Below are 24,424 nucleotides of genomic sequence, written 5' to 3'. Positions count from 1 at the left end.
AATAATAATAATAATAATAATAATAATAATAATTATAATAATAATTATAATTATAATTGTTTTAAAAAGAAGAGGAGGACCTGAGAGTAAGGATGGGAATTTTTAGAAACATAATGGGAGCAAATTATGAAGAACTTTCAAAGTTAAGAGGAGAATATTGAAATGAATTGAAGAACACATGTCCTCATAAACATATGGAGATCAGCAAGAGCTGGAAACAGTCTGAATTTGACTGCAAATGTTCACAAACAAACATAAAAATGAATGTTTAAGTGTCGTCTTGAAATGATATTGTCATATTGAGAGGTTAAGGCTTAGTTCTAGTGGGATTCTCTGGGAGGTGCTTCAGGAGGTTGGGATGCTGTGCTGCGATGCAAGCTGTGAGCTCTTAGTGAGAGATTACTTTACATGCTTGGCATTAAGTTAGAGCAGTTTAGCATTGGTGCAGCGTACTTTCCCTATGCTGCACCTTATCTCAGCTCCTGTTTGTGATGATAACAAACCGGATTTGAGGTTGTAGCTGCAGTGAAAGTGCATCCAGAATGAGGTTCAAGAGGTCACATCTTTGCTTTTTGCCAGTGATGTTCTCTTATTTGTTGAGTGTCATGTGTCTGTAATGCCAATGCTTCAATTAGTTGTTAAAAGAGATCTGTCTCAGGTGGAGGAGCGCAAGAACATGTCTTTTATTCTTACAGGGTTAGGGTGAAACAACTGTAACAACAACAAGGAGATAACTGCAGTGATGCTGTGTCTGTCATGCTTCAGGAGTGAAGAAAAACTGCACAAAATATTGAGTGATTCATTCAAGCTGTTGATGTAAGGTTGACTGGGTTTACTCTCTGGGCTCACTCTGCAAAGTTCAGAGATCTGGTGAAGGCTCAGAATAGACTGCTTCTCTACAATAAGAACAAACTGAGGAGTTACCTGACTAGGATGCTTTCATTTAAAGGTTTACAGAGTACAGCCAGATGGGTGGAGGCTTCAAGACTGATAAAGGTCTCATTGAAAGGATTATATGTCCTTTCTGGCTTAATTCCTCGAGATTTGGAAGAAGTTGGAGGAGGTCTTCTTAATGCTACTGTAAATCTGAAATGGCTCAAATGGTTTTAACTATTTCTATAGCCTGCTATTCTGTTTCCAATTCCCAAAAACAAAACGGAAACTCCTTTAAGACAATTTTGTTAGCTGTAATTTGGTGAGAATAGGGCTCCAGACTGACTAAAATGTGAGACAGTGCAGTGAATTTTCATCTATTCGCGCAATGGCGCAAACTAACTTCAATAAGAGAAAAGGAGACAAACACCAACGAAGAAGACGACAGCCATGGTTATGAAACAGAGGTGAACGTCTGCTCTGAATACAGCTGAGAGCGCCCCTGTGAGAGGGGTCTGCACAGCACCCGCTCCTCATTGGGAAGAGTAAATGAAAGTTCATTCACCTCAGTCCCCAAAAGTCTCCAGTAATACCAGAAAAAGTAGCTAAATTTGTCGCTAGTCACCTTTAAAAAATCGCTAGAGGGGTCTGAAAAATCGCTAAACATAGCAACAATGGCGCTAAGTTGGCAACACTGAGGAATAATAAATTCCTCCAAGACCCGCCTCTTTTCACACATAAGCCAATCATAGTGGTCGTTGGTCCCCCGCTTACACGCACAGGCTGAAAATGAAATGTACAAAGCTGCTGCTGTATGATCCTGCGCTGGCTTATTAGATAGTAATGTCTATTAATAAACAGTGTGGACAAAAATATTTAAAAAGTTAAAAGTGTTGTGACATGTTGCAGACTCCTAATTAAAAAACAAAAGACACTTAAAAAACTGAACTAAAAACAAAGAAAATATTGACAGATTTATTTATTTATTTATTTTTGCTGTTCTAAACATTTTTTGGTTGTCTTTTTATCAATTTTTGCCTTTCCCACAACATCCCTCTTTATGGCAGCATCCATTATAACTATATGTACTGGGTTGATTATGCTAATTAGACTTCTAGTGACTTTTAAGACAGCCAATAGCTACTTTTCTTACTGAGGAGTTGGAACAGTGGCTGGAGAGGAGTATCAGTTCCTGAAGCTGTTTATTACATGGACCAGTCATACCATGCCCTATGGGGGATGATGGTGACAAAGTTGCCGTTCTGCTTTGACTACACAATGAATATTAAATCAAATCGGATTTGATTTGACTATGTCTACTTGTTTTGTAGTGGTGCAACCAGTAAGATGTTTTTTTATGTTATGTCAACTGCTGCACAAAAAATGTGAATTGTAAACATTGTAATTTCTGAATTTATTGTTCAAGTCTTTATCACTAATACAGTAAAATTAGAGGAAATATGAATGTTTGCCATGCAAGGCCATTTCAGGGTGCGCTCCTGAACTTTCTGCTTTTTCTCCTAAAAATTTAAGTTAGGGGCCACTGTGCTCCTCGTAAAAAATGTTAGTCTGGAGCCCTGGAATATACTGTGTGGTCTCAGGACATTATTGTCTGTGCTATGGATGTTGGGATTATAGATTTTTTTGGTACCATTAATGGCAAAGAAATAATTATCAGTTAGTATGTGTTATTAATTTCCCAACACTATGAATGTGTATAATCACTTTAAGTTTTATTCATTTCTATTTTTCGATGCTAACATAAAATAATACATAAACAAAGTAAAGTAATAAAGAAGTCCCCTTCCAAAAAACCCTCCTCTGCTCTGTAAACAACACATAAAAATGACATATTATTTCTCAGTTCCTCTTAAAAAACAAATGGAAAAGGCTACAGACCTCTACCCGGACTTGGGAAGCTTCTTTCTGTAAACTACATTATATTTCTTTAAAAACTGATTGGAGAATTTTGAAATAGGAAAGCTATCTAGCTAGTGAAATTAATTCAATGTCTTTCTGCCTTTCTCTGCAACTTTTTATGTAATGCTTCACAGGCTGATCTGCAGACATAGTCCTTTATGTAAAGTGACGACGTTGAAGGATCTTTATGATTAATTAATTGTAGCATTAAATACTGCAATTAATTGTGGAATTACTGTGACATCCGTAGTCTATGCTTTATCATACATTAATGCAAAAGTTAGAAATTTGTTGGTGTTAATTAGAGAGTGATATATTTTACATAAAACAGGGGGCTTTGTAGGTATAAAGTGAAAAAATAGACTTTGGCTCTAAACTTAATTCCAGGGATTCCTTCACTTACTGAGGATTTTCTTGGTAATAACAACACAATACTGTCAAAAAGCCGAGTAATAATCACAATCTGTACCCTTAGATTTGTAGATCACCTTTTTTAAGCTTCTGCTTAGTCACTTGGAGCTAACAAGTAATGTGCAAATGGTCAAGGTCTTCATACTTGCTTAAAGTTAAGACCTACAACCATTTAAATGTTATTATTTCTATTTAGGTTTTAGCCTAATCCACACTGGCTTAAATTTTAATCTTTGGAGGTTGTTGTTTGGTAAGAATTAAAATATTTTTAAATGCTTTGAGTCCATTTTAATGTTGACATAATGGCCAATAAAATTATAATGGCAAAGCAATCACAGGCAACACCAGTAAAATCAACTAATAAGTGCTGTCTAAACCTCTGATATGGAGAAGAAAGTCTTGGTAATGAGATATGGTCATAGTTGGGGGTTTATCGTGTGTAACATCATCTGTTTATTTAGTGAGATTGGCAGCTGCTGAGAGCAAGACCTTGTCTTTAAAGATGACTTTATGTGATGCTCATGTCATGTGATGTTTATTACCACTTTGAGCTTCGGCCAGTGTCTTCATACCTCAGCATATCACACCAAAACTATTTGGATGAATGGAGTACTCTCCTATGAAGAGGGAACACAAGTTCTGTGGCTGCACGTCTTTTTCTGAGTCCTTTGCCTTTCATTCAAGGCCATACAAAAGTGTCATCAATTACAGGACAGAGCTGTATACCAGTAACTCTCTGCTGTCTTTTCACTCATCACTCATTGAAATTATGAGTACTCAGACAAATGGGCTAATCAATCTAAAAGTTTTAAACACCCTGTAAATGCTCCTTTTAATGTCTCTGAGGTTACACACAGAGACAGTCAGCTTGTCCTGGTTGTTTTCACAGCAAACTCAGTCAGTCTGTCTCCTCTTTTTGTTTCATCCATGCATAATGAGTCGCACACAAACCCATATGGAGCCCTCATAAATCTTCAGTGGAATGTCCCAAGAGGTTAACTTTAGCGAGACAACAAAAGACACTGACAGAGCCTCACTACACTCTGACTTCAGCTGACACTGGCACTGTTGAGTCAAATGCTAAAATGCCAATTAGCCCCTTGACTCACTGGTGAACTTACATATGCTAACATATGCTGGTCGTGCAACACTTGAAGACACTAGACATCAGACATTTAGAGGTATCTAGAATATACACTGAGATGTGCTGATGCAATTTTGCTCTGTGAAAGAAAAACTAATCTTGATATGCTCATGCTAAGAGTTTTAAAGCTCCTTATTTGAAACTTTTTTTCTGACAGTTTTAGTACTGAAAATTTACTTCATATTTGAGAAAAGGTTAAAATAGTAGCTTATAATTACAATGTGAACTCTGAGAATCACCCGTAGTGATGTACATCTTATAACTTAATTAAAACTAGTGACAAGGTCACCAACTTACTCTAGCTCATGATGATGACAGATGGGAAGACAGGCAAATCTACTTTCAATGAGAAGCCACTCATGGAGATTAGAAAGGCTGAAATGGAAGAAAACACAACAGAGTATTTTTCTTCTTGCATATTTCAGCACCCATGACACCCTGCATGTCTTGACTTGTGAAGACAGGCCAAAGTTTTTGAAGTATTCCTTCATTTACGTGGTGAAAAGTAAGTTGAATCTGGCTCATAGTTAGGTGCAGAAAAATAAGGGGAAGAAAAAAAGACCTTCTAGGTTAGAAATGTGTACATCTAAGATATGCTGCTGCCCAACTACTTCCTGTTGACCTCTGGGTGTTGCCCCTGCAAGGGTCAACTTGTGGGTGGCACCCTTGTGCTCCCATGCCAAAGTACTGGACCGCCCATAAAACCGCCAACCGCTGAACTGGAGAAACTGACCTAGTTATTATAAACAGAATCATGCTTATTATCGTGCCACTGTCATTCTCCTCCTGTCGTGTTCAAACGCTTACGTTCTTTTGAACCCTTTACCTCTCTTTGTGTTGTACCCCGCTGTCTTCGTTTCTCATTTAAACTTCTGCAGAGTGAAGCTCTTCCTTTTTTTTTAAATTTTTTTTTTATTTGGTGGTTGATCAGGTGACACAGCATGCAAAGTAGCCAGGCCAGTTCCAGTTTCAGGATTTATGATGGCAATGGTGGTGCATGGGTAGCCTCTACCTTCATATGTGAGAAGGCATAACAAGATGCAATAGCCATTTAAATTGTGGAGTGTCCCAAAGCAAAGTGCGGTGAGGTTGACTGTTAGCCTGGTCCCTGATCCACCAAGGCGGTCCCACCAGACAGCCTGGAATTAAGCTGTCAAACTGCTGCTGGCTGAACACAACTGTCAGGATGGAAAGAGATAAACAATGTTTAGGTGGGAGAGTGCACTAATGTGGTCAGAACTCTGGCTTGTGAGGTTTTGTTGCTCAAAGGTCAGTCAGTGTTTGGCTGGAAAATTTTGACATGTTGGTTTTTAAAACTTTTGCTTTAACTATCCGGATTTTCTGCAAGTTTTATTTCTTCCTTTCTTGCATCTAAGTCACCTTGCTTGTCCTATTTGAATGCTATTATGCATGAGCTGTGTTTCCTGGCCTCTTTGTGTACCTTGACATTTGCATGAGGAGACCCACTCCAGTCAGTGCTGAATGACATTCTCTCTCCACTTTGCTGGTGCTCCCTGCAGCAAGTCAGAGCCCATCAGCCGGAACACACTGCAGGGCATGGGGGTAAATCGAATACTGGTAAAATGTAATGAAATAGCATAAAGCCATGTGTTTTTTCATGAATTCTATTAATTCTAAAATAAATGTTTGTTTTCTTTATCAAAACTCAATTTAATTTACAGAGGAAATAAATTTAAAGACATTTTAAGCCCAAAGGAGGGGATGGCTCATAGAAAGCAATACACAACATACAACTTTGTGACTCAAACAAAATAGCCATGTGAACACAATAGAAAACAAAGATCAACTGGTGCTTCCCATGTCTGAAAATTAGGGAAGTACAACCTAAGATGAATAATACATAATACATGTGCCATTTTTTATTCACTAAAAGCAACGCTTAAATGTAGGAGTCTCAGATTCTGTTTAAAAAATGTACTAAACTGATTAATTATTGTAATGTAACTGCTGGCATGATGTACTGTTCACAGAGAAAAGAGGAAGAAACTGACTTTTTTGGTTGGATTTGTTTTGGTACAGTCCCAGAATGTCTGTGGCTTCTTGTTCCTGTATTTCTTCTTTTAAAAACACAACTAATGTGATTAAGGGTAAATTACCTATTAGTTTTTCTTTGATTCAACAGGGCATATTATGTAGCCTGTTGCAAACATCTCGCCAGTGATTGGGTGTTTTTGCAAAAACTCCACGAATGAATTTTCAAAGCAACCATGTATTTTTGTGGTGTCACATGCAATTCGGGCTTTTGAGAAGCGTAACCAAGAACATAACGAAAGGATATTGAATTGCTACTGTGTGAGACATGACCTGTCCGGCGAACTTTAGTTCTTTTTATATTGCAGTTATGGTTGGGCCAGGGCCACAGAGGTCTGTGCTCTACTGCGGTAGAGTAATGGCAACCACTTTAAATAAATGGAGAGTAATTTCGCTGCTGAGCCCCAGGGTCTGGTTTGTGTCCAGCTGCAGCAGCTTGTGGCCGAAAAGGCAAATTGTCGCCTTTCTTCCTTGCAGGAAACGCCCGCAGACGGTACTGATTTGTCAAGGCCAAGCAAGAGGACATGGCTAAGTGGACAGGGAAAACATTTGGACAAGTGAAAGAAGCAGGCATTGCTAAGTGGACAGCAAACAGAGGAACAAAGCCAGCAGTGGACAGCGCTAAGAGGCCGTGACAGGGGAATCTGTGGCAAAACATAGAGAACAGGAAATGTTTTACTGTGGTAACTTTTGAGAAAAATGGGAAAAAAAAGAAAAAACATCTGTTAACCCAAGCTGTAATGCTCTGATGATATTTAAGCAGTTTATGAACACACTATTCATGTGTGCATAAAGATTTTAGTCCACTGTTTTTACAAACAGCCATTGTCCCTGAAGCCGTGGAGCCAGCTGTATCCCATTGCGATGGGAGGCCCTTTGAAAGATGCTTGAAGTCAAAAGGGATGAAACCCAAGTCGCAAAGAGGCCCTGATTTAGTTGTCTGTCTTGTATCTAAGGTGAATACAGCTCTCATAGGTGAACGTAAAATGGGCCAGGTCTGTGGCAGCCTACGTGGCACCAGCCTGCGACCCACGCCAACCGAGGGGTGGTCACACTCGGCCGATGCCATGAAACAAGATCTGCAGGTCCTCAATAGATCCTCAGTAATGGATCCTCTTCTCAGGGAGGCCAGTGCAATGCCCCCTGTCTTTTACCAAAGCCATCTGGTTCCCAGTACTGCTGCTCTTCCCACAGCCACACAAACCACAATGAAAAACGATCGCTTTCACAGTCAGGATCAGGAACTGGAGACGTGGCTCTTTAAAAGGGGTCTAATGTTGAACACTGTGGTCCTCTCTGTAGCAGTCTATTGTACCGTTGTTACTGTGTCCTTGGAAGCGCACTCAGCTGCGGTTTATTCAATAACCTTTTGTTACTCTATACATGTTTAATGTGCTCTACAGTTTTAGTGCTCAGGTCAGCCAGCATAGTTACATGGAAAAAAAATGCAAACATCCTGGAAAAGAATACTAGTTTATCCAAAATTTAAAATGATCTGAGTTGATGATGATGATTGGTGATTGTTGTACAAACAAGTACAAGCAAGAAGTAATTCAATGCAGCAACAGATTCAGGTAAAATATTTTAATGGTTGAGTCATACTTCAAAGCTGATTTTCTTCACAATATATATGAGTTTAGAGAGTAAAAAAAAAAAAAAAAAAAAAAAGGAAAAAATCTAAACATGCCAAAAACGAAAGAGAACAGACCAATGCCTCCATTTGTACTTTACAAAGTTAGACAAAACAAATATGCTGGGGCCCATTTTTTGCTGTTTATCACTCGCTGCCGACGAACATGCTGGAGATTCATTGGATGCAGATGGGTGCATGTTTGTGCTCCACACATGGAGTCTGTTTATCCAACACTGCAAACAAGAAGTAAAAGTTGCTGAAACCTCAGTATTCAATATACATTATGGCCATTTTTGTTGATGTTGACCTCCCTTGAGCAAATTCTCCTCTCTTCAGCATCTCAGCACTGCTTTTAGCACGAATGACTTCCACTGTTTGTCTGCTTTAGCTGCATTTGATCAAAACACAAAGATTTAAGCCTCCCACAGATATTCAGTCAGATACTTTCCAGCCAAATTTCCAGTAAACAGCTTGCTCTTATTCGGAGGAGAGCAAATTTTTAAGGCCTGAAATCTGAGGATACCCAAGCTTTCTTTTTTAATTATTATTATTATTTAATTATTCATGTATTTATTTATTTATTTAAAATACCACCTATTTGTGTGGCTCTTTCTATTCTACATTATTTTGTTTGGTTTTACCCAAGTACATTATTTTTTAATGAAATCCTTTATTTATCCTTGATACCTGTTGCTTTTATTTGGTCCTATCATCATTTTTTTTTTTTTTTTTATCTTTATTGCTTTCCTCAGTAGGATCCTCCACACCAGAAATTTGCTTGCTTAGCCTGCAGGGTCGCTGCTGCAGTGATTGCCTTTGACTCGGTGTTGGGATGGTCCTGCACTGCAGCCCTATGGCTGTGGTGCCCTGGTCTGGGCAGTTCCTCTGTGGCGCCCTCTGTTGTCATGGGCGGGCTATTCCTGGTGTGAACAGATCCCCAGGACATTGTTTCCTTACAGCAGAATCAAACCAGGTGTTTATTTCCATTTATATTTTTCTATTTAAATTCAGTTAAAGAGACAGAAGCCAGAGGTTTAGAGTTTATTTTTATTGTTAACCTAAAATGGTAAATGGTCTGTATTGACATAGCGCTTTTACTGTACCTGGAATGATACCCAATTTAAACAGGTAGTACAATTAGAGACAGGTAGTCTGATTTACAAAAGACCTGTTTATCTAACCTAACATGCATGATTTTTTGAACTAGGAGGAACATGCATGTTGAGTGTGTGTGTGTGTGTGTGTGTGAATGATTACATGCATTGTTAAAATTGTTAGGTCATATACTTGGGTGTATCAAGGCTTATGTTGTTAATTTGCAAAAGTTGTTTTTGTTATGTAACGCATAAGTTGATACTTTTTGTATGACAGGTGCTTTATAAATAAAATTAAGTAGGATTTTAATTTTCCTCCTTGCCACAGTGGTTGGATTAGGGAATATTAACAGTGAGAAAGTAAAAAAAATCACTTTTGTAGATATCTTAACCTACAAAGCAGTAAAGTCAACTATTTTGATTATTGATTAGTTTGTCAATGTAAATTTTCTTTAGTTATTCTCTGGATATTTTTGGATTTTTATTTATTTATTTAATTTAACAGGAAATTTGTAAGAAGCCAGCCTAATTTTAAAACTTAGTAGATAATAACACAAATGCTGATGGACACAAATGATAAATTTTCCACTCTAGACTTCACAGATATGGAATCTGATGGGCTTTTTCACTTTTTTCTGAGAAATAAATAACAATAAAATTTCAAGGTCTTATAGAACCACTTAAACAAGACTTGGTTTCTTGAAAAACAACAGACAGCCTCTTTACTATTATTAACCCTGCCATCATTAATGATTAAATATCAGTTAACTGTTTAGAGGACACTCTTTTTACCCATTTAATCACTGAAATATTTACTAGAGTTCAAACCGTGTGGAGTTTTCCAACTTTTAGCTGCTACTGATTTACTTGTGCTCTAAATTACATCTCAGTGTCCACAACAGGAAATTTCTGATCAAAACAATGGAGAAAAATGTGAATCAGCAGTAAATAAGTGTTCTTTCTGCATAGCTTTTGGTTGTCATGCCAAAAAAATACTAAATAACTAAAAAAAACATGACCCTAAAAGCAAGAATTCAAACATAAGGGGTTTTCAGGTCCTTTGTCATAATGCTAATTTTCTGAAAACTGCTGGAAAAACTGATTGCACATCAGGAGTCATCTGCTTTAATAATGATGTCTGAATAAAGTAAACAGGAAATTGAACTGAGCTTTTTATGGTGCTGTGCTGTGGATTTTCTCCTTTTTTTCGTTTGTTTTGATCTGGCTTTTACATTAGCTGGGAAGGTCACATCCATCCTGCTTCTAAAAACCTGAGACCTTTATTTATCCTAGTCAAACCTCATCTTCCCTAGACCCTGTAATCACACGCCCGCTGACAGCATGCATGTTTGGTTGGTGGGTGGTTGGTGGGTCGGTGGGATGGGGGTAGTGGTGTTGGGGGGGGGGTCATACAGTCCCCCTGCAACTGCACTCACAGAACTTCACCTCAGACTAAACCACGTATAATTTACATTCCTCAGATGCCAGCTAACCTGAGCACAAACAGGACGATGGAAAACAGGTGTGTTTAGTTGCAGCCCTTCTCTTAATCTTTCATGGTTCAACATACCTACTTTCATGTTTGCTTAAAGCAGGTCTTTAAATGCACAGGGAATAGATCTGGGCTATGCTACCATGTAGAAATCACAGCATTAATGCAAGAGTAACTTCAAATCATAGAGAACAGACTGGAGGCAAGTCAAAACCGTGCTGGCTGGACAGTTTACATGATATTACCACAAATTGATCACTGTTTCTAAAAAAACTAGTCTGTTTTGAGGAGAGGAGTTAGGGAGCTGACGGACATGCATTCAAACACGTTAAATCTCTCTCTCACTCACACACACCCTCAGTGGGTGATATCTACTGTACAGTACAGCGATGAGTGGGTGAGAATGGCATCACCACAACGACACTGGCTTCACCACTGAGGGAACAAAGGAGTCTGTGTGCATGTCTGTGTGCCAAAGTGTGTGTGACCTTGCTTCCCTCCACATCGGATCCATCTTAAAATACTGCGGCTGCTGTACTGATGAAAATTGCTCCCTTTCATTCTTACTGTACGTGCATTTGTGGGGGGAGTACGGGTATGAGGGGTGGGGGAGAGCAGGAGAAAGAAAGCACTGGAATGATGTGGGTTGGACTGAGGATTAATGCATGTTTTGTTGCTGCATGTGTTTATCTGTGAATCTGACAGCTCAAGTGCACTGGGAGATCATTTTACCATGCACTTAGAGGTAAAACAAAAAAAGAAGAAAACAAGCTTTAAATTCCCCTATATGAGGCATACAGGGGCCGTTAGCAATGGCAAGCCATCATGATCGTAGATCCTTTGGTTATCAAAGGTCTGCTTGCGATGAAGAAACCATATGAGGATGTTTTATTTTCCTTACACAAGACTCACTTGATAGGATATTTTTTCACTCTCTTAAAGTCTGCATCAGTTGCTTGTTTGCTGGTAAAAGGGTGCAGCTGCACCACAGAGCTCCTCTAAAATGAGATTTGTATCTTTAAAAACACAGACACCATGCCGCTTCGGGTCTGTGTTGCCGTTAATTTTACAAGCCCGGGCTTTGTTTTGCCCCGTCGATAACACACGGAAATGTGAAATAAAGCGCTCACTACAGTGGAGTCATATACAAGAAGGAGAAAATTAGAGCCTGGGTTAACAATCTGCGGTATCATAAAAACGGTCTTTGTCCCATACTGACTCACACTGTGTTTGCCTCTTGTCTTCTTTCCTGCTTAATTTTGCTTCACAAGCCTCGTCTTCAGTCTCAGAGCTCTTCTCTAATTTGCAGTTTGATATGATTTAAGATGAACTGTCCCCAGATGCCTACTTTGGGCACCATGGAAAGTTCTAGACTGAAAACTCGCACCCACTTCTTCTTTATATGTCACCACTTTTTGTCCCAGCTTTCTCTTTGCAACAAAAGTCTGTATTTACGCTGATTGTTACTGCTGGTTTTCTGCAGGTTCACTGGTAAGCTTTTGCAGGAAATATGTCCTTGTATCTATTTAACCCTGCAACCCTTTTCTCCAATATGTGTGTTTGAGTATGAGAAACCTTTTTCAGTAAAATTGGAGCTTTTTTTATTTAGCCAAAATAAGAATGAAAGAAAAAGCTGTGGATGTTCAGAAGCATGGTCTCTTTTCTGGCATTCTCTGAGCATGACTTGAGGTAATTGAAAGAAGATGCCATGAAGAGATAATTGAGCATAGCACCTCATCCACCCTTATGTTAAGTTGGGTCCCTGATGTCAGTATTTTGCCAGCAGCTTTTTCTCTGAAGGATTTCAGCAAGTCTCTGAATGTCCTTTACGTCACTGTCAGAGTCTGCAGCCCATCAGTCACTCACAGGACAACTGCCAAAGAGAACCTCAAAAATCATCCCAGCCACCGAGCCAACACTAAACCCTGTGCTGCCTTTTGTCAGATATCATTTTGGCAACTTCAGGAAATCCTATAAAGGAATCTGTTTAATTTAATTTGGCATGCTTGTTGATTTATTTTTCAGAATCACTTGAGATATAATTTTGGGGGCAGCAAGCAGTCTCTTAAAAGAAAAAAGTTCTATTTCTGCAAAAGCAACTTCAAACAGAAGGGACTTTGGCTGTGGTTTTAGCCCACCACTGGCTCCGGCAGATTAGACTCTTTCCATTACCGAGCTAAATAATAGGGGCCATACAAAAGCGAGATGGGGCCATGTTTTATAGGTGCTACCCTGCAACTTTGGCAGGGAGTCCTGTGGGTCTGTGGCTACTGTGGCAGTGAACTCTGAGGGTGGTGCAGAAGAGGGTTTTTGCAGGAAGAATCGTGGTGATGGAGGCTATTCTGGGACTGAATGAGGTCTCGGTTTATGGCCTGGTTATCCGGATTGACAACCTATATGACAAAAGCATTAAAAATACGAAAGACTGTAAAACACCATTGTCTGTAAGTTTAACTACTTGGAGGCATCTGTTTTCATCACTTAGAGAGGCACCAATACCCTTCTTTTCTTTTCCTTTTGCACTTTCATTGACCCTCTCACATGAGGGTGCTTTTAAAAAGAACCTTTTAAAAGAGAAAAGAGACAAGAGAAGATGTGAGGTGTGGTCCATTAGCTACCAAATGGCCCCTCCTCCTTCTCTAACAACTTCCCTTAAGCAACATCCAACTTTATTAAATGAGCCTCAACTGATGTGTAAAACCTGGATAATAAATGTGAGGCAGTCTTTCTGAAATCCTTCGACATCTGATGTGGTTTTGATGTGGAAATGGATACAGGTGGGGAGGGGAGCCGACTTGTGTTACATCCAGCTGTGTCCACCCAGAAAACAACTCTGTAACCCGCTACATCTGGCCTGGTTTGGCCTGGCCCTGGCCTCTGTTACTATACTGACATTAATGAGTACCACAACAGTAACGTCTACCAGTACACTGTGGAGCGGAAACAGATTGTGTATTAATAATCTGCAATATCTGTCAAGTTGGTTTGTAGACTTTGGAAAGACCAGTTTTCATTTGTGTCAGTTCCCATATGAATTAGTTTTTGTGCATAATGCAAAAACTCATTTTGCCTAATTTCATTAGGAAAGGAAATATTGCTCATGCAGTGAGCCTGTTTTACTGTCTCCAGTGCCTAAAGCATATAATAAAGATGGAAGGAAGCTCTTTATGTCAGCCCTCTGTGAGGAAGCAGTTGCCTGTAATTATCACTGCTTTTCATCCCTCGTAGCAAACACAACAGATAAGTGCCCTGGTGTGACCTGGCAATGTGTTTCACAGAAACTGTTTGTTTGTAAACTTGCTCGTTGAGATCACATGACCAAAGCCCAGCACTCTTTCAATTTTTTCACTCATCCTGCTTTACTTGAAGCATCAAGCCCATTTAAAGTTACAATGTGGAAGTCATTAGCCTCAAATCCCTGCAAATATAATAACAGGGCCATTAGCTGTCTCCCAGCAATCCTATGCTGTTTTTCCTTTTTTTTTTTATCTCCTTGCTGGGGTGGTGCTGTAGTCTGTGAGTGCAGGGCTTGGTCGAGGGTGAGTCCTTCTCTTCCTTTTTTCCCGGACTTCTTCTATTTGTAGATCTGCATGTATTTTATTGGAGGCTTTTTCCCCCCTCTTTTTCCCTGGGTCTCATGTGGTGGTGGTTCTGTTTCCCATCATGGGCCTGTGATGAAACCACAAGAAAGCTCAGGCCCATGTGACGAGAGCTCAAAAGTTGCTTGGTGACAAGGAAAGGGGTGTGAGCAGAGGGCCGGGCTTGTTTGGAAGGGGAGTTGGCCCAAAGTGGTGATGGTCCAATCAGTAGATGGGCTCTTTATTTTCCTCCAGGAAAAGGATAAAATGCATATTTTTAGTTTGTTTCAAGGTAAAATGGGGTTTTCTCTTTAGCTTGATATATGTGTGGGCATCCGCAGGGATTTTAAATGAGCCATTCATCTTTACGATGGACCCACTTATCTCTGAAGTCTTGCAGATCAGCAACTTCCCATTCCCATCACAAGCAAACCACATGGAACACCCCCATCCTACCCCACCATTTTTCTAACAGTGGCAAAGCGCTGCCATATTTACCATCTAATCCTGGAAACCTGACTTGGCCACAGCAGAGTGGAATGATTGCCAGCCGCAGCCTGTTCCAAGCAGACCATGTGTAGACAAGCTATGCTTTATCCTGACACTCAAGAGGAAAGTTTTCTGAAGGAGGAAAAGAGAAAGGAGACGTTTACAAAGTCATTCGCCTCTTCCTTTTTGATACAATGCATGGAGCAACGCCATGAGCCGCCAAGCTCATTCATTCTAATACCTGCTCTCTTTGAAGAGCAGATATTGGAAGGACATGGGCTCATTTGGGATGCAGTGGGTTGCGCTGTCTCTGCCTGATGTTATCCTTTTTGACTGGGGCAGTCATGATTAGTTTTGGGGAGCAGAGACTCATTATTGTGCCTGTGCTGCTGCCAAACGAAAAACAAAACAAAAGAGTGTTTTGTCATATTTCTCTTTGTTGTAGTGGATGCCAGCATTCAAAAAAATGTAAATAAAGTAAAATTTCTTCATGTGATTGTTATCTTTGATTTAGCATACAGTTTCATATAATTGATGATAAACTCTTGATCACTTACATCTGCTTGGTGGTGTAAATATTGAAACCCAAGTGAGCGTTATTTAACATGCATGTCCTCTGGATGTGAACCTGATCACAACTTGTTTCATCCACCCCTCACATTGTCCGCCTTATGTAAGGATGGCAAGAGCAGGACCCCTGTTGTTACTCCATTAAGCAGTTTTTTTTTTTTTTTTTTTTTTTCAATTTTATGGAGTCATGTTATGCCTGAACCACTCTCAGGTGGATTTACGACCTGCTCGTGGATATCCTTGCATGTCAAGGCAGTATTAATTTGCTGAAAGAGATGGGAGCCATTTGCAAACAATAGAGTGGCATCATAATTGCAGGAACCTGACACCCTGCAGCTCTGCGCTGCCTTTGAACCCGTCAGCCAGACGATGGATGGCTGATAAGCTCGAATGAACAACATAGCCGAAACAGCTTTAATTAAAAGCAACTTTGGCTGACACTCTGAGAACAGCCGGGGCCTCTGATTTACTCTAAAATTAAGTGTTAGCTGTACTTGTGTGGTGGCTGCAAGAAGCTGGAATGCATGTTTGCGTGCAAGCTAACAGCATGCTCACAAGTATGGGATGTTAACTGCTAAACACATTAACCTTTTACAACATGTATTTAAGTTGAAAACAATGCTGTTTTACATTTACTCACACACTCAAATAACACAACTATGTTTTATTTGGGAGTTCATTGATCTAAAGCAAATAGGAAAATGACTATTTAGGTGCATAGCTCTTCTAGATTCTTGAAAGAATTGTAGGACTTCAGAATGGACCTGGCAGCACATCACAGAAGATCATATTAAAAACTTGTGTGGCTTCCCTAAGGATATGTTTCTTTGTGAGTTAAAAGGTGGATGACATAAAAAGGCAAAAAGCAGCAGAGGAAAAAGTAGAAGACAGTGAGAAAGAAGAGCCTATGATAAGACACACGAGAGGAAGTTGGAAAACCTTGCATTCAATAGAGAGTGAAGAACGATGGAGCACAGCTGGCTCGCCAAGGGATATAATGACTGTCATATTGCAATGCATTAGCTCATGCTCAGTCCAAACAGCTTGACTTGATAAAAGAGGCCGGTCATTGGCTAACCACATACATAGCAACAAGACCCCATGGAGACAAGCCAAACAAGCAACTTTTGTTCTTTCTCTGTTGGGGTTTGATTGACAGGCACAAAACAAAGCTTACACTAGAAAGAGTTGTGTTCACACATTCTTAAACAACACATATGTTGGGGACCTCAAATTTTATCCAGGTGGCATCTATTGCATTTACCAGCCATACGTCCACAATGGAATCGACTTCTAATCCCCCAGTTGTGATATTGACCATCAGTAGTCTCTGCCAGTTGTAACAATTATGAACACCTGCAGCATGAGTAATCATAACAGTCAAGTAAAATATTAATGTTTTCCATAGTAATGCAATCAAAAGAGGAATTCAGTTGTAGCTGTAAAAGGTCTTTTGACAGGATTCCCCCTGAGGCTCAGCATGATGAGTGGTGATGGCTCATCAACCTTCTATTAGACTTTGTTTATTTGAATTCCCTTATTCAGGGAAGAAAAAAAACTTCAACCAGCCATTGTTTTGCTTTGGAAACCCAATGGTCACATATGGTTGTTAAACCGCTTCCAAATTCAAGCCATATTTGCTTTTGCTATATATCTGTGGGGCTTTTTTTTCTCCCATATGCGTGTGTGTTAGCTTTGAAACAATGCTTTTATTGGTCTTCCTTTTTAACACTTTTGGCCAGAGCTTAAAATGTGTAGTGCCTGGGCAAAGAATAGAGTTGTTCTAATTTAGTCGTTTATAATCATTCCAAACACATTAAGAAATTTAATAGCACATTAGTGTCTCAGAGAATCCAGAAGGTCACATATGTGACTGCTTTTTACTTGCCTGTTTCCAATCATAATCAATGTCTGATCTCTTACACCAAACACCAGATTGTGGATGTATGTTTCTCACCTATGGTACTTTCTTTATTGAACTTCCAGAGTGTTACACTGCCAACGGTGAGGACTACAGGGGCTTCCAGAACCAGACCAACCTGCATGGTGGCAAACCCTGCCTCTTCTGGAATGAGACTTTCCATCATCCTTATAACACACTAAAATATCCAAATGGAGAAGGAGGTCTAGGAAGCCACAACTACTGCAGGTGAGTGTCTGTTTCAAATTTTGGCTACGAGTCAGCCATACGTTGCTCATGCTCAACATCAGTTTACAGATTGTAAAGATGGAGGTTTTTTTTATTGAATAGATGCCAAGTTTGTACATGAAGTTGTAGGAAGTTACCCTACAAAAGGGATGTCTCTCCACTGTTTAAGCCCAATGCCTATATTTTAGGCTTCTGCCCTAGAATTGCATACCCATAAAGAAATTACTCTATTTCTGCAGCCACAAGGTCTATTTAAATACTTTTTGAATCGTATTAAAAGGAAAACTTGTGAGATTTGTTAATATGTGAACATATCAGTATATGTGTTATTGTTGAAGAATAAATAAAGAAGCCAGATAAGACAAATGAAAAGATTAAGTCTCACCTAAAATACATTTTAGGATTAATATGAATATCCCTTTGATGATGATGATGCAGCTGCAGCTCTAACTTTCTGTCAACTCAGCAGCTGGATAGCTCAGCATCTATCATCTCCCATGTATCCCCCATCCAAATGTACCAGAAACTTCCTGCTAGCACTTTTAATGCCACATGATTAGCATGTCATTTGTCACTTTACTCAAAGTGTGGTATGACATATTGTTGGCCTACTAATAGATAAGAATGTAGCTCACAAAGACACTTGTGTTTTCTGGAAAGGTCTATTTGGTTGCATGTAGAGCTGAGAGTGAAAGGGACATTTTTTCATAATCTTCACTCATTTCACCACCCATCACCCATTTCAAGCAAACTTTAACAGTGTTTGCTTGGAAAAAGAACAACAGTTCTCTCTTGTTCTTGTTTATGAAATCTAAAAAAAAAAAAAAGAAAAGATCTTGTAAAGATCTGGCAGATTTACCGCAGTGTCTTTAGCAGTGGCTCACAGTTTTAGGCTGCGTTTTCTCCTTCCCCCCCATCTTTCTCCTGTTCATGAGAGTTGTAAATTATTTTAAATCTCAGCTTTCTCAGACAAACTGATGCTTTTGTTTGAGTGGACCTCAGGCATCCCTGCTCTTGACTTTCATGAATGATTTCAAGGCAGGATGCTGTCTTCTTGTAAAGAGGGCTTGAACAGAGAGGAACATACACAGACATTTGCTTCTGAATATTTTAAAGAGCGTTTAGCCCTGTCATCACAAAGAGTGCAAAAATGCGCAGCGTTTATGTAAGCAAATCTCCGTCCCTCATCCCTGGAATGTGAGGGGACATGGTGGCTTTGGGTGTCCAGAAAGCCGCTTCTTTCCATCATTCACACAACAAGAACAACTGTAAGCGTTGCATGCACAGCTGTCAAATCTATTGTATTTCCACATTTTTTTTAGTCACTTGAAATTTACTTAGATGTCCAGAACAGTGGCTTGGCCCTGATTGCCTGGCTATAAGAAACAGAAGAACCCTCAATTCTCTTTTGCCCAAAGCCTCTGAACCATTTCTCTAAGTCATAGTTGTAAACTCACAGCAGCAGTGCTTTGATGTGACACTGGACAGATTTGTTTTTACTGGAACTGGATAAGATTTCCTATGATTTATGAATTGAATATATACAAGCTGTTGAGGTAAGTGTTCCCTTTGCATTAGAAGAATGTTATGCCAAACAATATGTTCAAAATGTACATCTCCACGGTTGGATACAGCTGTTTCCTTGGCCTCTCATGTAGTTAGCAGCTTAGGCATTTCACAGACAGGTCACAGTATTTCCTTTTAGCCCAACAGAGGGGTTTCTGTCACTTGTAGCTGCAGCTATTGTCAGACTCTTTTCAGACACTCGCCTTGTAAGGAGTCACCCTTCAGCAGAACCAAAGTGACCACTTCTTTGTGAGAAGATGAGGGATGGCATTTATGGCATGTATGCACGAGGTCAAATGCATTCACCCTCATGTGTGTCATTTTGTGAACATTTTGTGATTTACCCCTGGAAGAGGGGGTTACCCTGCTGCACATAAAGATGTATAATGTTTGATGTGTTTCATTACAGAAGGCTAGCTCATGAAATGGATTTTCCAGCCATGTCTCATCCAGTGTTATTTAATTTGGATTGCAAATCTCCTAATTTACATGAGGAGCATCTTGCAATTCAGATTGTTTCCAATAAATCTTTAAGCCCCTTTGGCCTGCAAAGTCTCATCTTCCTACATGAGCTGTGTTTTTGTCAACGCAACAGGCCAGACCCCCACAATAGGTAGTAATCCATAGACAAAAGAGGGAGGCAGCAGAATGAAAGCAAGACAGGGGAGTAATTTTAGCATGTCTAACCCTCAGGCCAATTGTGGTTTTAAGCAATTTGAATCCAGGGCACAGGTGGATGATGCTAACGCAGAACCTGGGAAGCTCTTAATGTTTCAATGTTGAAAAGCTTGGAAAACAAGAATGAAAAGAATTATATTTTCTCACTATGATTTGCATTTCCCCGGTGGTGTTTTTTGTAATAAAATGGTGCTGAAGAAAGATACCTAACTTCCCCCATGTTTTATCTCTATAACCAGCCATAAAATACCCCGGTGAAAACAGGGAGAACCTGGGCAGAGGGGAAATGTCACTTTTTCCTGTAAAGAAAGAAGCAGAAAGCCTTAGGAAAAGGACAAGTGCCCTTTTATCTAATCTGAGATGTAGTCAGGAACATTTCGGCATTAAGAATTCACTGCAGTTCACAAAGAAGAGGTAAATGATCTACATCTTAGGCTGGAGTTTGAAAGTTGCTACGCAATCATTATGCACTTTTCTACTCAAAATAGACATTCTCTTGGTTCTTGAGTACTTCCTTGACCTTTTCTTAAAACTTCCTGATGTTTATAGAAAGAACGTGACACAAATCAAATTCCTGATTTATGTTAGGTTCTTTATTTGATCCAATCTACTGTTCCTATATTGGACTCCTTCCCTGGTGCATTAGTATGAGGGTGTGAAGTGCATGATGGTTCAGTGGGTGGTTCAATAGCTTTGCCAGCCATCTGATGGCTATTTATATGCAGGTGTGTGTGTACTGTAGAATTTATGAGTGCTCACTGTGGCTTCTAATGCTTTTTCCTTTCATAGATGAGATAATGGAAATGCCAGAGTGAGTAGTGTTCCCCAAGTTGATTGTAATTGAATCTCTGTGATGTTAGGTTTAAATCTGAGGTCAGGCAAGCTGCGGCCAACTTGTCCGCTGGTTATATGACTATGCAACAATCCCAGGACTCCACTTTGATAAACTTAAGACATTAACGAAGTGTTACATGAACAGATGGACTGTTTGGTGGGAATGCATCACCATCAATACTGAGACCAGAGCTCATATTTATTAGACGTGTATATGGAAAGTTTGTTTAATTAGAGAGCTTTCCTTCCTAAAAAGACTTTTGTTTGTTATTCCATTTTCTAATTAATTTTTATTTCATGTTCAATAACTTAACCATTCAGATACAAGCAACTCTAAGTTTTAAGCAATAATTTTGAGTGTCAACTGGCATGATCACTGAGAAACCAGCTTTTTATAAACACAATATTTAGTGATATTATTTACTTTTTAGTGTTCACATGACCCAGATGGTTTTACTGCACAAAAAAGGAGCTGTATGTTTCCAGTTTCTAATTCACAAACTCTTTGACAACAACTTCAACACATGCATCTGATGTTTTCAAGATATTACTGTTAAAAGAAATTTAATGAGAAGGTCATCATATGAAACATCTTTAAAGCTGTAAGTTGGTCTGTATTGATTTCTTTATGAGGAAAAACCGCTGGGCCTATATGTAAAAGAACACCCTACTGCTGTAAAACACGGTGGAGGTTTTATCATGCTGTTTGCTGTACTGAGATACCAGATGTACATTCACCTGAGGAATGATTAAAGTAAAATCTGTTATCCAGCATATGAAGATTAGAGGAAAGAAAGCTTTGGTCTTTAAGCTGGACAAGAACTTTATGCATCCAACAGCTCGTAGTAATTGTTTGGAAGTAACACTAATGCTTCTAAATACCACTGGACAGGCAGGAAATGATGTCATTAATGACAAAGGCTTTGTGAATAATCATTAATGTGTTTGAAATCATGTAACAATAATTTAGAGGTGCCTGAAATCTTCACCAGTACTTCACTGTGTTGCCATCATTTCTATATAATCAGATTCTGAATCAGAATTCAAAAGTAAATTGGCTGGAGAAGCAGACTGCAATGGTAGTTTTCTCAAATCCAAATCTTTATTGCTAATTTGGCTTTATTTTTTAGTGCTATAAGAACCATAAAATAAATTCCTTAATTGTTTTGTTGTGGAATCAAAAATAATATAAAATCACATTAAGTTCTTTGTTAAACCAAACTTACATTACCAGATACCAAAAGGGGTTAGGTGGGAAGATAAAATCTTTTGTTGTTAAAGAGCAAGGCTAAAAACATTAGTCAAGGGACATTGCCAGCAACACATGACATGCTACGAGCTTTACATTTAACACAAGTAGACAGGGGACAACAACAGACAGTAGAGTATATCAGCAACCGAGCCTTCTTCTTCCACATACGCATTCATGCTGCACAGCGGCAGAGAGCAGTTTCCATACTCAATCATCCAAGTCAATTAAAGAGTCTTCTCTCAGGCAGTAAATTACCAGACTCTGATCTGCTGTTGACCTCAAATCCCAATCCAGACAAGCCTCTCACCACCGCTTTGCAATCAGCATTTCTCCTCCCACCAATTCTGCAAAATGAGGGAAGTTGAGCTTTTATCTTCTTTTTACATGTCTACGAGTTAAGCTAAACAAAAAGCCCGTCTGGAATCTCACTAAATGTTTGTTTCATTAAAATGTTATTGCATGTTCTTCTCCAGAATTTGCACAAACATTTTGATGTAAATGATTTTTTAGCTGTTTATGTGCAGCTTCACAGTTCTAGCCCAGTTCCAGCTCATCATAAATTTGGTAATTAATGAAAAGGAAAGCGTTTGAACAGCAGCCAGCAAAGAACAGCTGTTTTTCTTTGTGCTCAGATGGGAGCCACTCCTGCCTTCAAATGCAGGGCTGGAGAGCCTGTGAGGCAAAACGCAATGTGGCTGTAATTGGCTGTGTACCAAAGTGTGTGGCTCACTCTGAACAAAATGAGTCAATCAGTGTAATTGTGCCAATTAAGTGTCCAAGCATCCTCTGTGATCTACCTCTGGGTATGGGAGTGTTTCAACAAGCTCTAAAACTCAGAGCCAAACGAGCCTTCACTGACACACAGGAAAGGGAATGCGACCCCTCTTAAATCCCCTAAGCACACCCAGACACACAGAGTGGCATTGACTTTAATCACTCTCCACAGGGACTACATTTTTCTCTGTGCTCTAAGGTTAAATGGATAGATATCCAGCAACCAAAGTTCAGCTAATCTGAATCTGTCTACTTTCCATCTTATGTTCAACCCTGCCTCCCCTCACACACATGCACACACTCACACCTCTGGGCAGGATTTACTACGTTTCTCTGTCATGTGGGCTTCCCTGTTCACTTTGTGCAGATAATGTTCCCATGCTTCTGTTAAATGGGTGTGTGCAGGTGCTTGTGCAAAAGAATAAATCCTGCAGAAAACTAAGAAAGAAGCATTCCACAACACTTACTGATCAAAGAAGCTTGTGGGTCAGGCATGGGATGGGTGGTCTGCTAAGGATGTGCTTTTTTTTATGCTAATGGTTGTAATTTATGTCTGCCTCCTTGAAGGGGGATAAAGTAAGTGCAGTAAATTACATAAGTGGCTGTCTTATATGAGATTTTGGGAGTCTCATTTAAAAAAGAACTATAATGTGATGACAAGCTTGAAAGAAAGAAGAGGAGAGAGAATTAGAGAACGAGTGGTGTTGTGATAGTTTGGCTCATCTTACTGTTTTCAACCATTTTACCAGTAGCCTTGGGCCAAACAAACAGGTGTCTTCGTCCTATCTGGGTGGAGCAACAAATTTGGACTCATCTCCTGAAAATCAAGCTGGCTTTCTGTAAACATGAAGAAAATGTAAAACGGAACACGGTCCACATCACATATTTCTTTGTCGCCAGGCTGCAAGGAAAAGAGCAGTAATTGAGAGATATTGAGAGAAGTGGCTTTAAGGCATTTCAACCCACCAAAAAAAAAAAAAAAAAAAAAAACGTCTTTTACAACAAAATCTTTGTCAAGACTTCATTCTGAGCCTGAAAAGAAAGGAGGAAACTCAGGATAGTGTTTTTGATCGGAGAAGAAAAGAACTGGAAACGCCCTTCACAACTTCGCACACAAAAAGCGAAACAGGATAGTAGCGCTGCAGGGCTTTTTCAAGATGCTACAATGAGGTGTGTCATAAGAGAAAAGGTTTCTGGTGATCATAGCCAGGGTTGAAAATAAAGAGATGTCATTTTAGAAGGCTTTTTTTTTAAAGTCAACCAGGAGTGTATTTTTACATTTCTCAGATAATTCAGAAATGGAGCTCAAAGAACTGAAACAGCTCTAAGATGAGCTTCCACTGCACGCTGTTACTGCTTTGAATTAATTTACAAGCAATTTAGAAGTTGCCACTAGGGTCCTGATTTGCAAAGTTGAATGATTACCCTGGAGATACATAGCCTGCACAAAGCTTTTAGGTATTTCTGTCTTCGATCCTACTCCTCTTTGCTTTTGTAAATGAAACTTTTAAAAAAAAGGACCAAGGGGCCTGTCAGTTGTATTATGATGGGCTAAAAGGGCCTTGATGAGGATCAAAAGAGGCCGAAGCCTCAGACAAAAGCGTGGCCCCATCACCCATTTCTTTCTAGGTCTGCGTCTGGCCCAGAACAAAGAGCCTTCCCCCTGACCTCCAGCCAGACTATTTTGTCTGGTCCTCAACTGGCATGCTTCCAGACTACCAAACAACAAGCTCCAAGGGGGTTTTTCTTCTTCTTAGCATGACCAACTCATCTGAAATCTCCTTCTGAAGCATTGTTGGGTATTCAGCTCTCTGCAGAGGAGATTTCAGTTGGTAGTCTTTCTTTGTTTATGTTATTGCCTCAATACCCTAACTATCATCTGTTCTTCGCCCTCCATCATCCTCTATTTTAACCT

At 39.6% G+C, this 24,424-nt stretch overlaps 1 protein-coding gene across 2 annotated transcripts in view; it reads left to right on the top strand.

The window, feature by feature from the left end:
• kremen1 (kringle containing transmembrane protein 1) overlaps window positions 1-24,424 on the top strand; it is a 70,822-nt gene that overhangs the window by 7,019 nt on the left and 39,379 nt on the right. For both annotated transcript variants that reach the window (XM_042000543.1, XM_042000542.1), the window contains exon 2: window positions 17,243-17,405. In XM_042000543.1, coding sequence (XP_041856477.1) covers window positions 17,243-17,405 — 163 coding nt within the window. The remainder of the gene's footprint in view (window positions 1-17,242; window positions 17,406-24,424) is intronic.

The sequence above is a fragment of the Melanotaenia boesemani genome, chromosome 11 (genome assembly GCF_017639745.1).
Source record: "Melanotaenia boesemani isolate fMelBoe1 chromosome 11, fMelBoe1.pri, whole genome shotgun sequence".
Classification (NCBI taxonomy): domain Eukaryota; kingdom Metazoa; phylum Chordata; class Actinopteri; order Atheriniformes; family Melanotaeniidae; genus Melanotaenia; species Melanotaenia boesemani.
The sequence above is the reverse complement of the archived record's forward strand: the minus strand, read 5'-3'. Positions and strand labels throughout refer to the sequence as shown.